We start from the raw sequence: 15,456 nt of genomic DNA, 5'->3' as shown, positions 1-15,456 counted from the left end.
TAACATGATATTGAGCTTTCCCCTTCTATATCATCTTTTCTACTGATTTTCAGGTTCTTTTGCTTAATCCACCTGATTGTCCCTTTCCCATTCCTAGATGGGCTAAACCACATTTGTACCTCTGTTTATGGCATTTCCCCAAATACAAATGCCTCTTCCAGTTCTTTTCCACAATCCTCATCTACTATTTCAAATAAGTCTCCTCAGTTGAACCCCAGACCACTAGAATTGCTCTCCTTTATATCTCTCTAGTCTTTTTCTGTTCAATTTGCTTTTATAAAACTTTTTTTGCAAGTTGGAAGTTGTATATTTCATGTGCATTCATATATATATATATATATATATATATATTTCACGGTCATAGGATGAGATCATGTAGTTTGATCTTTCCCTCCTCCAATTTTTTACGATTCTTTTCTTGATTATTTCCCCATTCATTAACAAGATTTCGTGTTTCTGTTACTTGTCTGTATGTAAAAACAACAAAAATTTTAAAAAATGAATTTTTTCCAATTCAACTTTTCCAACACTGTTGGTAACCAGTATGATTTTTTTTCTAAAAAATCAGTCAATAAACACTTAAATCAATTCATGAACAATTAAAAATAATAATAAAGAAAACGTGTTTTGTTTTTGAAGTCCTGAGTTATTCTTTGGATCAGATTTTGCCAGTGAACATGGTGAATAATAACGTACAATAAATACTTTCCAAGCGGCAGAGTCACCATTGACCTTACATTTTCTAAAGAAACCTTTTTATATTCCAATTTCAAACATTTCTACTGAAAGAACCAAGGGCATTCTAATGAAACAGTATTTTGGTGCATGCCCAGACCACTTGAAATAGCATCACTCACTAGAAGAGGTTCGAGATCAGACTGGGGAAAGAACAGGACAACTAGCGCATGCGCTTTACACTAGCACTGCAAGATAACGGAGGAAAGGAGAATCCTCCTTTTGGACTGTATTATCCTATTTATTTTTTCGGGGGAGGATGAGTCTTAGAAGGGTGGTTTTTCGGCCTCAATTCTGACTACCCCTCTGAGTGATAACCCCCCAGTTACATTCCGATGATCCGGTCCAGGTCTACCGCTCCCTCCGAGCCTCATCATAGGCTAGTCGTGGCTGCGAACCCAGAGCGCCCAAGACAGGGGAAAGTGGGGCGTGAGCTGCTCCCAAGGTTGGGCCCGCCTCTGTGGGCGGATTGGATTGGATGCAGTTGGTTACCGCCCCGACTGAGATTTCCCCTGCGGCGTCGGGTAAGGGCCTGTGGCTCCGGGAGGCCGTGTTACGGCGGGGGTCACGGTTAGGGGAAGCGGGGCAGGAGGTTGGGCATTATTTCTCCTTGACGCCTTTTCAGTGCTCGCAGTGAGGGACCAGAGAAGTGGTTTAAGGTCCGGTTGCTCAAACGGAGTGGCCTGTGGCGTGTCCTGCCCACCCAGGAAGACAGGGTGCACGAGACTCGTAGTCCGAGAGAATCATCGTCATGGCCTGAGCCCATTCTGCACTCACACCTGCTATTATTGGTAAGGTGAAGCAGGAACTAGGATTATACCCAGGTGACGAGGAAACTGTCTCTTGTGTGACCACGGGCAATCTTTCTGGTACTGGGTTTCCTAATCTGTAAAATAAAAGGGTTATTGTCAGTGTTTGGGGAGTGTCTTCCAGCCCATATAAAATAAAAATGCTATGTTATATATAATGTGATTAAAATGTAACAATATATAAATGCTAGCTTTTATATAGCCCTTTAAGGTTTGCAAAAAGCTTTTCACATATACATAGACATACACATTTGTATCTTTGAGATTCCAAATCTACCTTTGAGGTAGGGATGTTTCATTGGAAATGTTCAAGAAAACGTTAGATAACGAGGATTATAGAGGAGAATTCCTCATTGGGCTAAAAGGTTGGAGTGGAGAATTCGCAAAATCTTTTAATAAATTTTTGTCCAAGATCACACAGGAATTGTGAACCAGAAGACAAAAACAAGATCTCTGAATTGCTAGTTTATAGTCTTTTCCATTCATAATAGTGCTTCCCTTTTCCAATCATAATAGTGCTTCCCCTGACTACACATGGAGAATATGGACTTAAATAATAAAAATTCATACCTAAGTGGCATTTTCTATAAATGCTTTTGTCCGCCTTTAGCCCTCTGACACCCTAAGACTTACAATTCAAAAGATTTTAAGTTTGAATAGATATTAGTTTATCTAGTACAACCTCCTTATTTTACAGATTAGGAAATTTAGTGAAGAGGTTTATCTGCCATTACATAGCTGAACCAAGAAGATATCTTGTCATCTGCTTTAAAGCTATTGCTTTTTCTTTCCCCACATTCCTTACAACAGTTACATGAAAAATGTCCTATTAAGCTGTTAGTACTAGAAAGACAAAATGGAAGAAGAATGAATTTTACAGAAATCAGGTAAGTCATTAATGGTGGGAGAGTGAGAAGCTTCAGATGAAGAACTCAAATACCACATTGGTAGAACTCATAATGAAAAGGTTGGAGGAAGTGCTTCATTATGTTCTTCATAGAAAGATATAAGTGAACAAAACTCACGAACTATGAGAAGGGTTTATTAAGCTCTAACTAAAGAAGTACCCACCCTGATGAGGTCACATAGCTCTGATTGTTAAAGATACACATACCTATATGTACATACATATGCACATAATCAGAGTTACAATAAAAAGATATGATTTTAAAACTGCATGATATAATTGGTTCATATTTAAAAGTAAAATAAAATCTTAATGCAAAACCAAGGTATACTTGATTTTGTGATTTTAAACATTATCCTTTGCTTATTTTTAATTTATAAAGGACAAGTTCTTATATGGAAAAAAATTAACTGGTTATTGTTATCTCAGCCTATTATGTACATATATATTTTATGTATGAATGCATTCACTATCTCAGCCATCCTGTCTCTTCATTTTTTCAAATGCTCTTCCCTTTGTAAGTAGGCTTATTCTTATGTAGTTCTGAATTTGGATTTTGGAGACTTTGATTTGGATTCTATGATGCTAGTGGTATGACTGTGGACAAGTTACCAGTGCCTCCTTTACCTTATCTGCAAAAAATAATAAAATACTTATTCTGTCTTACCCCATAAAATTATGATTCTAGTTAAGTTGCTTTGTAGAGTTTAAAATTCTACAAATATGAATTATTACTGTCACAAATTGGCCAGATTACTGTCACAATTGGCAGTACAGAATGTCACAAAACATAATCTATTTTCAAAATCCCCTGTGCACTAAAGATGTCTTCAGGTGTATGCTGGAAAACCATTTATCAAACATTATAGAGGGGCTTCATGCCTCAGATGGAATGCTGAAATTGTTTAATCTAGTATTCTATGTTTCTCTGGTTAGAAATTGTTGGGCTGGAGCTTTGAGATTTTGGAAATATGACAATAAGCAGATGTTAAATAAGGAGGGCTGAGACAAAAGGCAAAGAGCTTAACAGTGTTCTCTCTGTCCACAGCCTTCAATGGGACAGTTGGGATCAGACTATAGGTAAAACAAATAGAAGCCCTTGAGGAGAATATAATTCAGGAAGATAATATATATTCATGTTGAAAGAGATAATAAGAACAAAGCAATTTTAAATGGACCACCAATAAATTTAGGGCAGATAAAATTTGTGAACACTAAAATACAGGCTAATATATTTACATGATTGCTGAAAGACAGTTTACAAAAAGGGGCCTAACTTGTGGCAAACAAATATATCATGGTTCTAGAATACAGAGTTGGAGAGGCAACCAATACTCTCACCCAGCCTGAAGTGACCCACTCCCATTCCTTTGTGGTAAGTGAGAAAGTCTCAGTAGTTGTTCAGTTGTTTTTTATTTAAATCAGAAACTTCTTTTAGATCCTATCTGATAATGGTGTTAAAGAAAAAACTCAGATCTTGGGTCCTCCAGCTGTGGATTCTAATCCAGCTCTATTATCTACTGTATGATGATGAGTAATTGGTCTAACTTCTCCTGGCCTCAGTTTTTTCATCTGTGAAATGAAGAGACTGGAATAGATAACTCCTAAAATCCTTACTAACTCTCATGTTATAGCATCTTTCTTGAGCAGAGATGTGGTCTTTAGTTTCTATGGTATCTCACGTCCTACAGACATAGAGAATAATACTATTATACACTTGATTTCAACAAGTAATTCTATGTATAATATCAATAATGCATTGATGGTGATTCTAAAGTAAATAAAGACTACTCTTCAGAGAATTTAGAGATTGGTACCTACGATCATGATCCTGACTCTCTGAGCCCATTCTTCAACTGTAAAATAGTAATAATAATACTTATACTATTTATCACATAGGATGTGGGGAAAGTGCTTTGTAACCTATAGAGGCTCTATATAAATGTGAGCTATTAGCAGGGAAGATAAATCAAGTAATTGTAATATAAAAAAGATAAGTGCATGATATATGTTAACAGTATTATAAATGACCATAGTATAAAGAGATTACCACTAATTCATAGGTTCACAAGCTTAAAATTCATATAATCACAATTTAAGTTTAGGGATCTTAGAGATCTTTTAGTTCTTTATTTTTTAATTTGTTCATAGGTTGAAAGTAGCAAAAGTGAAATTTGAACCTTAGTCCTCTGATTGTAATTTCATCATTCTTTCTGATATACCACACTAGGGTCTGGGAGAGGGGGATATTGAGAAAGATTCATTGAGGAATAGGCAGTTAAACACTTAATATTCAAATAAGTCCCTCATAGACTTGATAGGTATTAACTAGGGATAGGAATAGATTTGAAAGTATTGGATCTTGCCCTTTCAAGACCCTCAAAACAAAGATCATCTAGTGTTTCCTCTCCTACTTTTCAAAAAACAAGTTGAAGAATTTTCCCAACAATGGCCTACCGTCCTTGATCTAGCCTACTGATAGAAATAACAGGCACAGCAGCCATCTTAATCACATGATTCTGAGACCTGATGAAGGAATGGAACACTTCAATTTTTACCAGTTTTGTGTTGGGAGGTACTTTTTTATATTTAATTTCAATCACTCTGGATACAATTTCAATCCTTTTTTCTCCATTTCAAAGTGAGAAGCTCCTAAATTCAGAATTGGAAGTGATTCAAGAAGGCATCAAGTCAAAGACCTTCATTTGACAGATGAAGAAAATAAGGTCCACAGATTTGAAGTGATTTGTCCAAAGTCATATAGGCAGTGAATAGCAGTATTAGGATTTGAATTCAGGTCTTCTGATTCATTCTCTTCAAGCACTCGTGGGCTTTCCGTGGTATATTTTGTCTTCTTTTCATCTAGTTGACAGCTATATTAGATCTGCTCTTTTTCTAGTCAACACTAATTTCTTTGCCATTTTTATAAGTGAAGTTGGATTACATAGGCTATTTCTTATCCTTTTATTATCTTCATTTCTCTCATCTCATTTCTTTCTCAACTTATTCTAATTCTTACTAGAGGCCTGAACTTGAGTCAATAACCTTGTTAAGACTATTCCTAAATACCAAACAACAAAAAAACTTTTGAGTTTTAAAAATGTATCTTATGAATTAATGGTAACATTTTTAATCTTGGATTTTCTTCTTGTACTGCTTTACTCTCTACTTGAAGGGCAAACTAATTTTATCATTAACCAAAGAAAAAATTCTATATAATTCATTATATTTCTGAATAGCAATGACAGCTTTATCATACCATTCCCCAGCTAGCATGACAATCTTTGAATTAACTTTGTTTTTATGTAGACAGCTTGTCTCACCCAGCTCAGAAGTGACTCAGAGTCTAGGGAAGCCTGATGGATTTTCATCTTGTTCTCTTCTACCAGAGGTCCATTTGTTTCAGTTTACACCTTCTAGTCCTTACAGGATAAGAGTAGCTAGCCTCCCACCATGACAACATGACTGAGAGAGACAGATTACTAGGACTCCACTTTTAAATCTAAAATGATTTATAGAGTAGAAGCACCATTCTTGTAATTAGGCCAAAAGGCATTAGCTTGATAAATGGGGTGGGGATCTTCTTCCCAGGATTTTAGAGCCTTACAGAAAGTCTACTGAAGTTTCTGTAGCCCTTTGAGATAATAACCTGAGTACCCAGGGCCTCAGGGAGTCAGGTGCTGCCACAAGTGTACTCTCTGCATACCTTCCTAAAGATCTGTTTGTACTTTCACGCAAAGGAAAATGGGAAGATCATTCCCCTGTGCTATTGTAACTCTGTACCTCTCTACCACTATATTCATTAGCTTCCCCTGGAAGTGGAGCCCCCCTCTCCACAGAGAACTGGTCAAGAAACCAGACATGGGGGACTTGTTCCACTAAGGAAAAATATCTGACCAACCCTGGCCCTGCTAGCCTTCTTTTGTGTTCTATCTACCTTCTGGAATCTTCTCTGCATATTCTACTCCCCAGATAGTCCTGTCATCTTAAACCAGAGATTTTCCCTGGAGATGGAGAGTATTGAGCTTTTTAGAGAACAAGCGGGAGAATTTTCCCAACAATGGCCTACCGTCCTTGATCTTTTGGATCAACCTTGGGGATGTAGTAGTCAGTTGGAAGAGAAGACTTTTCTAGCCCAGCATTCATAGCCAGCTTATGTGTTTAGGACATCGAGAGACTAGAGGATGTCGAAGCTGTTAGCATTACTTCTGCTAATTCAGAGAGTTCAGGACAGCACAGAGCATTCAGCATTCTGGTCAGTATTACCTGATAGGACCTGTAGTCTCTGAGAATTATGCCCTTTACCTTCTATCTCCATGCTTAATCAGAAGATTATCAGTTTTCTTTTTTGATCACTTAAAAATTATAATTTCAACATTGATATATGAATAGGAATGTTTGCATCATTCTTGTGTGATTTTTATTACTTCGTAGAAGCAGAGTTGACATCTTGCATCATATAGCTTTTCAAGCATAAAACTACCAAACCATTTCAGCATCATAGATGTATTCAATAAAAGGACAGGCAACAGCAAAGAGGTCCTTTGCATGATAAGAATAGATGTAGACCAACAGAGCATTTCTCAAAATTACTTTCAATCCTTCTTAAAAGGATGCTAAAATGTACCAGTTTTAAAGGGAAATGAAAATATGTAACCCCATCCTAATGTATTCACCCATTAATGTCTTCATGGACCCACAAAGTTGCAAAGAATTATGCTCAAGATTGTTGGGACTTAAGTGGTAAATATTGGGAGCTACCCCAATAAATAGAGTATCTCCCCCACTAATCTAACCCATAAAGTTCATTTCTTGTGATCAATTGGAATCTAATGAATTTTTAGTGTTTTCTACTGTATACAAGGAAATATACAAATGAAATATAGATCTTGATATCAGGGAGCTTATAGCTTAATAGTGAGGGGCACAATATGACAAATATTAATAAAAGTAGAATAAAGTAAGAAAAGTCATAAATCACTCTCATCAAAACAAGTTGGGGTAAGGGGAGGCAGACTATTCTTTCTTTACTGGTGAGAGAACTGGAATTAAGAAAAAAAGACCTGTCTCCCAGGGGATGGACCCAGGATTCCAAGGCTCTTAATTCCAAATTCAATGTTTTTTTTTTTTTTTCTTTCACTACACCACAGTGCATCCTGAAAAGAAAATATTCATTGGAATGAAATAAAACAGCAGGTTAAGATGGTATGTTTTATGAGAACTCCTACTAAAGGGGAAAGTCCTCAATTGGGAGAAGTGAGAAAAACTCATTCGTTATGTTAATATGAATTATGTTGCTCAATAAGAGAGGCCCTAAAAGGATGGATCACCAGAAAGGTATATTTTGATGAGGGAATTAAGGAAAGAAAGAAAAAGTTGGAGATTGCTTAGGAATATTAGCCAAAGTATGGGGCTCTGACTGAGATTTGGGGCATCTGGTGTAGACAATACTAAAAGGCAGAAAGGAAGATTGAAAAATGAGGTGGGGTGTGACCCAGAGGCCTTCACAGCTTGGTCCAGTTGATTAAGATAGCCTTGGGGATGCATTTCCCTTTCCTCTTTATCAGAACTAAAAGAGACCTGAAGCACCAGCCAGTCAATTAATTCCCTCATTTTGAATGTGAGGAAACAAAATTAAAGCTAACAATGGTGAAATTATTTTTCCTTATTTTCACAATGAACTCACAACAGAGTTGGGTTAAAATCACTTGAAGTTCAAATCAAAGCTCTTTTCACCACCCTACATAGGCTCTAATGGGTTAATGAATTCAGACTCTATCTTTCAAGTCCCCATAATCCATTCTGTTCATATAGAATTTGTCCTCCCAAGGCCATTTGGTGGGGTTTTTTTTCATTATAATGCCAAATTCATTTTATATTTTCAGGTGGTGTGTTCATTAAAAATGTGTGGTTTTTTTGAACACTGGTCTACTCGGATATTTCACCACCTCCTTAATAGATAGAAAGTGGTATGTATGTATGCTTATGTTAATATATGTATAGCTATATTCAGTGTCTATAAGCAATAGTGGCATAATGGAAAGAGCAGAGGATTTGGAATCAAAAGATCTAGGTTAAATGCCTACTTTTCTACTTACTACTTACTGTGGGGTTTGGGGCAAGTTTCCTTGTCAGTACTTCTCATCTGTAATTAGGGGATTGTTCTATATCAATAGTTCTTAAAGCTTTTGGTCTCTGAACTATTTTACACTCTTTAAAAATGTTGACTCTCCAAAGAGCTTTTGTTTGTGTGTTTAAATTTATTGTTTCTATCAAAATTTATAGTATTGGAAGATAAACTGTCTTAGTATTATTTTGAAAATAATTTTGGCTTAGAGGATCCCTTGAGAGAGTTTTAGGTATCTCAGTAGTTCTCATACAATACTGGGAATCACTGAGCTAGATCATATTTAAAGCCCATTGCAGTTCTAAAACCTATAGTCCTAAGAAGATAATTTTCTTAGGGTCCCTTCCTCTAAATATGTTCAGATTAAAAAAAAAATCAGGGCATATGCCTTCTGTTCTTTCCTTCCTTCCTTCCTAACTCTCTCCATCCCTCCCTCTCTACTTTCCTCCCCTTCTTCTCTCTTTCCCTCCCTCCCTTCCTTCCCTCCTTGTTTCCTTCCTACCTTCCTTCCTTCCTTCCTTCCTTCCTTCCTTCCTTCCTTCCTTCCTTCTTCCCACTCTCCCTTGAACCTACCCTTTTTTCCTTCCTGCAAAGCATTGTGTTAAACTCTAGGGTCGTGAATTTTAAAAATCAAACACTCTCTGCTCTCCTCATATTTAACGGGAAAGCAACATACATGGAATGTTTCATCTATAAATCTGATGGAAAAGTCACATGGTTTCTAGGATGCAGCAAGTAAGCAACTGGAAATGAATGTTTCTTTGAAGTCATTTTCACTAGTAAAAATCATATCTATTTCTGGAGTAGAAGCATTTCTTTCCCAAAGCTTCTTAGCTTCAGAATTCACTAGTGTTCAACAGGGTCTGGAGGGAAATAGTGCTGGCTGAAGATGGTTGCCCTCATTTGTATAGACATTGCCTCGCTTATTGGTGGCTGAGCCAGAAGCAAAACCCACGGTAGTTTGAGGATTGTATCCACATCCAGGTTCCTGCACTAATCTTCCCTTTGGATATCAGTTAATCAGCTGCTGTTACTGGTGGACTTCTCCATGATGATTTCTTCCCTCAGCAGTGGCTGAAGGTGTTGGTCTCAAAGCAGATCTGGTGGCCTGGGGGATGCTTTCATTCCCAGTGCTTTGGGGTTTAAAATCTTGTTTCCATCAGGATTTGAGTAATGATGATGGGTAAGGTGCTCCTTCAGCTAGGCTGGCTTGCTTCCCCTATGGGTGACTGTTCAGGAAGGAAATTCTGTCAAAGGAAAAGGGCTGAAGGGTTTTCTAAGTAGCAGCTTTCATAGAAATCATCCTTTCCCACACACATAACTGCCGAGTAACTGCCTTTACCTCAAGGCCAGTTGAATATGAGAGAATCTTGATTCATCCTTCTGGGTGCTGGTTGTTTCTCTTGCTGACAGAACAAAAATAACATTGTGGGCACTATACTAGAGATAAGAAAATTGAGGCTCAGAGAGGGAACTACATCATACAATTCCCCAATATAGATTCCCTAAAGAGAAAGGACTTAAGTCATTCATTTGTAAAGGAGGAAGCAAGACATTTAAAAGACAGTTATTTTTTATTATATTGTTTATGCTTAGATTATTTTGTGTGAAATAACTAACTTATGCAAGAATCATTGTCTTCATCATACAGAAGGTAAAATAGGTTCAGAAAGGGGGACGTCTTCTATCCCTTGTCATATAGCCACTGAGATCCTTCTAGAATATGTTTTTTTTTTTTTAATACAGAGAGTGCTACTATTCAACCACCAGTGCATGTATACTTTTGAGTTTTTTTCAGGACTTGATAAATTTGTACTGATCTATCTAGGTCTTGTTGAGGCTAGTAGTATGTGATTATGCAAAAACTAATTTACCTATTCAAAAATTGTATCTGTGGCTCTGTTTTCTCCAATAGCATCATGACCTAACTATTTCATAATCAGCTAATCCAGGAACAAGAACCAGGGGCTTCTTGATTCCCAAACCTCCCTGTTATAGACCACATAACAACAGTAATAATAACAATAACATTTATGCGACATTTTTAAAATTTGCAAAGTGCTTTCCATATTATCTCAGTTAAGCTTTGTAATAATTTTGTAAGGTGGGTATTATCTCTATTTTATAGATAATAAGTTGAGGTTCAGAAGTGATTTTTCCATGACCCATAATAGTAAATGTCAGATAAGACTTTCAACCTCAAATCTTCAGATTTAAAATTCAGTATACTATTCTCTTTCCACATACTAACCACCTGAGACTTAGATCTGTTGTAGAAATCAAAAAAGAAAATTCTAAGAAAATAATTGCCTAAATATACTACCTTTTACTTGCAAGCAAGTTTAATGAACAGTATTGTGTACAAGCTCAATTCGATTTTACTATATGACTTATTTTGTACAGAAAAGCAACAATCGAGAAATGTTTGTTCCAGTGATTTTTAACTTTTTTTCTTAGTATCCTACTATATACCCTTTAAAATTCTTGAGAACCTCTCAAAAGCTTTTGTTTATATGAATTATAACTATTGATATTCAGAAATTAAAATATCTTAGTATTATTATGAGAATAGTTTTGATCTCTTGGACTTTCTAAAAGGTTATTAGGGATCCCCAAGAATCAACCACATTTTGAGAATTAGTTTATTTTGATAGATTTCACTAAGAAGGTACAAGTATATATGAGAATGCAGGAAAAGCAAATTCAGTTAAGAAATAATTTTTTAAATATATAAATGATATATAGTAGCAACAACCTCAGCTCACAAGACAGCTGCATGAACAGAATATAGATGATGCATTGTTTAGAGAATTAACTACTTACTATAAGATAAAAAGTTCAGGATATTTCATCAAATGCATATATGTTCTGGAAAAGGTCTGACTCGGGATCATCCCAGTAGTTTAGATTTAAATTTGGAGCAAAATCAGACTTTTCTTGCTCATTCAGCAAATTAATAAATAAATTTGTTTATCCATAGCAAAAGAAAGATATTCAACAATTTGTTGATTCTGATGAATGCAACTCTTGTTTTAGACTGTCTATCTTGATGTACAAATTAAGCATTAGAGTGCTTCTGGAGTGCCTTCGAATTTGTGTTTACTTGACCATTCAATGATGTCAACAGCCTGAGACAACCAAAACTTAAAGATGGTTTCAATACCTTTTAAGGAAAAAAAATTAGTCTATCTCACATGGAGTGAGGGATTGTTACATGGAGTGTACCATTGTTCTGCATTTGTACTTCCTCAGTAAATTGTAACTGTTTATAGTTATTTAAAAGCAAGATGGAGTTACTTAGGTTCAAATTTAATTAAACTCTGGCCTAAAGATAATGAAATTTCTCTACTCCAATAAGACTTGAAATATCTCAGTTAAACCCTCCTGAGAAGCAATTTTTTTTTTCCAGAATCATTATAACAGGTCAAACCAGAAGTGTAGACCTGGGCTTTTGGCAAGTATGCCCCTGCCACTAACTTGGTGTGTTACCTTGAATATATCACCTCATCTCCCTGTGCCTCAGCTTCCTCATCTGTATGAAAGACTAAAATGGTGATCTCTCAAATCCCTTCCAGGGTGCATGCTGTATCCAACAGCATGAGTAATCTAAAAATGAATAGAGAATGAGGTAAAAATTGAAAAGTGGTAAAAATGGGTTCCAATGGCTTGCGTCTTTAGTTAAAAGAAATCACTTATGTTTTAGCCTTCTTTTAAAGTGTAATTGACTTTTTCCTCACAAGTGTTGATGAATAATATTGAATTGCATTTAGGGCTTTTGGGAGCTAGTAGAGTGAGTCTGGGAAGACTTCATAGAAGAGATGACCCTTTAGAAAGAGGGCAGCACTGGTGTAACTTAATAAATGTTTGTTTAGACTAGATGTAGAAATGGAGAGAGAAATAGTTATGTGCAGAAGGGAGAGGTTACATGTGTTTACTATGAGTTGTGTTGTCATGGGCTAGATGTTTTAGGGAAGGGGAATAGGTCAGCTAGTAGAATCTTGCTGAAGATCTCCTAATGTGAGGGTGTTTGCCAAGGTCAGTGGTACTGTCAGGGAAGGAAAAAGAATTATAGAAATATTTATGAACATGTCCTCCAGCCTTTTGCCTCAGAAATGGACTTTGGTCTTCCCTTCTGCACTGGTACTTGGGTATGAATCTAGCCCTTTAAATGTATGGGAGGGGCTGGTTGCCTTGGCAGAAGGCCTGGTTTCCATGGAGATTAGGTATGGCTCACAAGGTGGTAACTGTTGTAATTAATAGCAGCATATCTTGGGAAGTGGCCACATTTGAAATCACCAGATTCTAAAATTCCTGGGGTGAGTGGCTCCTCCCCACCATTCAGAAGCCACTCCTGATTCCTTTACAAGCCTTTGGGGCACATCCAACTCATCAAGGTTAATGAAGCCACCAGGATTAAGGACTCTGTGCTGAGCCCAGGACTCTTGGGTTCGGACCCAGCTTGAGTATCTTAGACTGAAAGTGGTCCAACTATGCAGAGAATGTGGCCCATAAGGGAGCATTGAAGGAACAGCTTGGAGTGTGTCTTTTTTAGCAGAGGTATTTGAATTTTTCCAACCCTTTCTCCTTACTGCAAATCCTTCCCTCTAAGCAGCTCAGGCTCTTTGCTATTTCTTCTCTCTACCTATGACTCATTCTTTCCTCTTGCTGTTAGTTTATACTGGATTTGTTTTTGTTTTTTTTTCCTATTCCCAGCTTGAACTATCCTTCCTCAGATATACACCCCTGCTCCCAAAGTCAACACTTCTTCCGAAGAAAGGACTATTTCAATCCACACTGATCTCTCCAATTTCTAAAGTCACGTGTAGTGCTTAGAGCCTAAACAACATATAATAATTCTGTGAGGTACATAATGGAGATGTTTTCCATTTTGCAGATAAGAACTGAAGCTTAGAGAGAGGCTGTGGTTTATTAAAAATCATACAGCAAGCATCAGAGTTGCATTTTGAAACTACATCTTCTGATGGTCTTTCTGTCACACTAAGTTGCTTCTGTAGTAGGTGTTCAGTAACATGTTGATTGTCTTCTTATCCCAGGGACCCTGAAACAAATCAAGTGGGACTTGGCCTACATCAAGGTGATTATTGATGCAAGGGACAGTGTACATCATGAGGGAATACCTGAGCTGACCCTTGGATGAAGCCAGATCTCCACCAACTAACACTTTTCCCAGTTCACCCCAACTGTCTCTGAATAACCAGACTCCAGCCTATTCAAGTCTCCTTAGGCTTCTGACTATTGCCACCTAGTTATCATGGAGTCCCATGGGGAGAGAGCTGGAGAGGGTGATAAGGTACGTCTTACAGCCCAAATGCTTAAAGCCTGGTCAGGTGAATTTTCCTTGGAATCCATTTTGTTGTTGAAACTTTGTGGTTTAGGGCTGGTGGACTTGGGCTGCTTAGGTGAATGTTTGGGACTGGAATGGCTGGACTTGTCTGGTAACACCCTCACCCACCTGGGACCCCTGTCCTCCCTCCGGCAGCTAGCTGTACTCAATGTCTCCTCCAACCGTTTGACAGGACTAGAACCGTTGGCCTCTTGTGAGAACCTGCAGAGTCTCAATGTAGCTGGTAACTTGCTGGCAGGGGTGGGTCAACTGAAGTGTCTGACAGGACTTCAGCGCCTGGAACATCTGAGGCTTCAGGACCCCTTGGCACGGCTTAGCAACCCACTCTGTAAGAGTCCTTCTTACAGGGCTGCGGTGGGGGAGCTGTTGCCTGGCCTAAAAGTCATTGATGGGGAGCGAGTGTCAGGTCAGGGCAGTGAATTCTACCAGCTGTGCCGGGACCTTGACAAATGCTTGCATCGGAACCCAGGGCCCGTCCCTCCCTGTGAGGCTAAGCCCTGGGTGGAGCCCAGCTACTGGAAGCCACCCCAGGACCAGGGCAACTCCATTCTGGAAGAAGCATGTCGCCAGTTCCAGGATACAGTACAAGAATGCCAAGAGCTAAGCCAGAAGGCTGATGATACTTTAGCCCAGGCAGAAGAGGCTCTTAGACCTGCCAGGGGGGATACAACTTCCTTTGTCTTCTAAACCCAGCTAATACCCAATGTTGAGAAGGAAGTTTCCCAGAGCACCAGGCTTTGAAGAATCACAGCCTTCATTATTGGCCCCACAAATTGTATCTAATTAGTTTTGTCCCCCTTATTATGTTTCCTACATACTCTCATGGAAAATTAAGTCTAGAGTCTCATTCTTGTGGAGATAGTTTGAACCCTCTTCCTTCTTTCTATCTGTATGTACTCAGAGAAACCAAACATTCCAGACCTCTTCCAGAGTATGTTGTGCCTCCCCCAGCTCCTGCTCTCACAAGATTGATACCAAGAGAGCAGGTGCTTTTACCTAAATTGATTCTCTACCCCCCAGTGGGGTACTGGTGGATATGTAAAAGCTTCTTGAAAAAATAAAATATGCTATGCTAGTAAGAAGTTTCTCTGTCTTCTTGGTATCACATACCTGCCTGCCTACCTAAATTGCCTGCCTACCACACACAGACTTGAGGATGTGGAGGGAATTGACCAAGGTTACTTTTTAAAGATCCTGAGACAGAAGGTGATACATCTTGGGACAAAGAACTGAACATGGGGTGGAGAGGAAAGACTTCAGTTTCTAAGATTTTCCCAGAATTGCCTATCCGAAGTCTATCCACCCTTTAAAGCCCAGCTTAAGTCACACTTCCATGAAATCTTCTGAGACTAGTATAGTCCCTCATTGGTCACCCTCTTCTCTAAAATTCTCCTAGATTTTATAGTAGATAACCTGGAGAGCAGAGAGTATAATTATCTACTGTTTTGTATAGTTCTGTCTTGTTTCACTTCTAAAGGGAACTGACTGGACTCATCATCCCAACAGATTGAAT

General features: G+C 38.0%; 1 protein-coding gene across 3 annotated transcripts; it reads left to right on the top strand.

Moving 5' to 3' along the window:
- The first annotated feature begins 997 nt into the window (after window positions 1-997).
- LRRC61 (leucine rich repeat containing 61) lies at window positions 998-15,025 on the top strand. Of its 3 annotated transcripts, none has more exons than XM_051961815.1 (2): window positions 998-1,259; window positions 13,633-15,025. In XM_051961815.1, exon 2 carries the CDS (start codon window positions 13,851-13,853, stop codon window positions 14,628-14,630), a length of 780 nt encoding a protein of 259 aa, XP_051817775.1. In that variant the 5' UTR covers window positions 998-1,259; window positions 13,633-13,850; the 3' UTR covers window positions 14,631-15,025. The 3 variants fall into 3 exon arrangements, with proteins under 3 accessions (XP_051817775.1, XP_051817776.1, XP_051817774.1); XM_051961816.1 differs by lacking the exon at window positions 998-1,259 and adding an exon at window positions 8,332-8,420; XM_051961814.1 differs by lacking the exon at window positions 998-1,259 and adding an exon at window positions 11,844-13,135.
- The last annotated feature ends 431 nt before the right edge of the window (window positions 15,026-15,456 follow it).

The sequence above is a fragment of the Antechinus flavipes genome, chromosome 5, assembly GCF_016432865.1.
Source record: "Antechinus flavipes isolate AdamAnt ecotype Samford, QLD, Australia chromosome 5, AdamAnt_v2, whole genome shotgun sequence".
Taxonomy (NCBI): Eukaryota; Metazoa; Chordata; class Mammalia; order Dasyuromorphia; family Dasyuridae; genus Antechinus; species Antechinus flavipes.
This window is presented reverse-complemented; position numbering and strand designations above follow the sequence as displayed.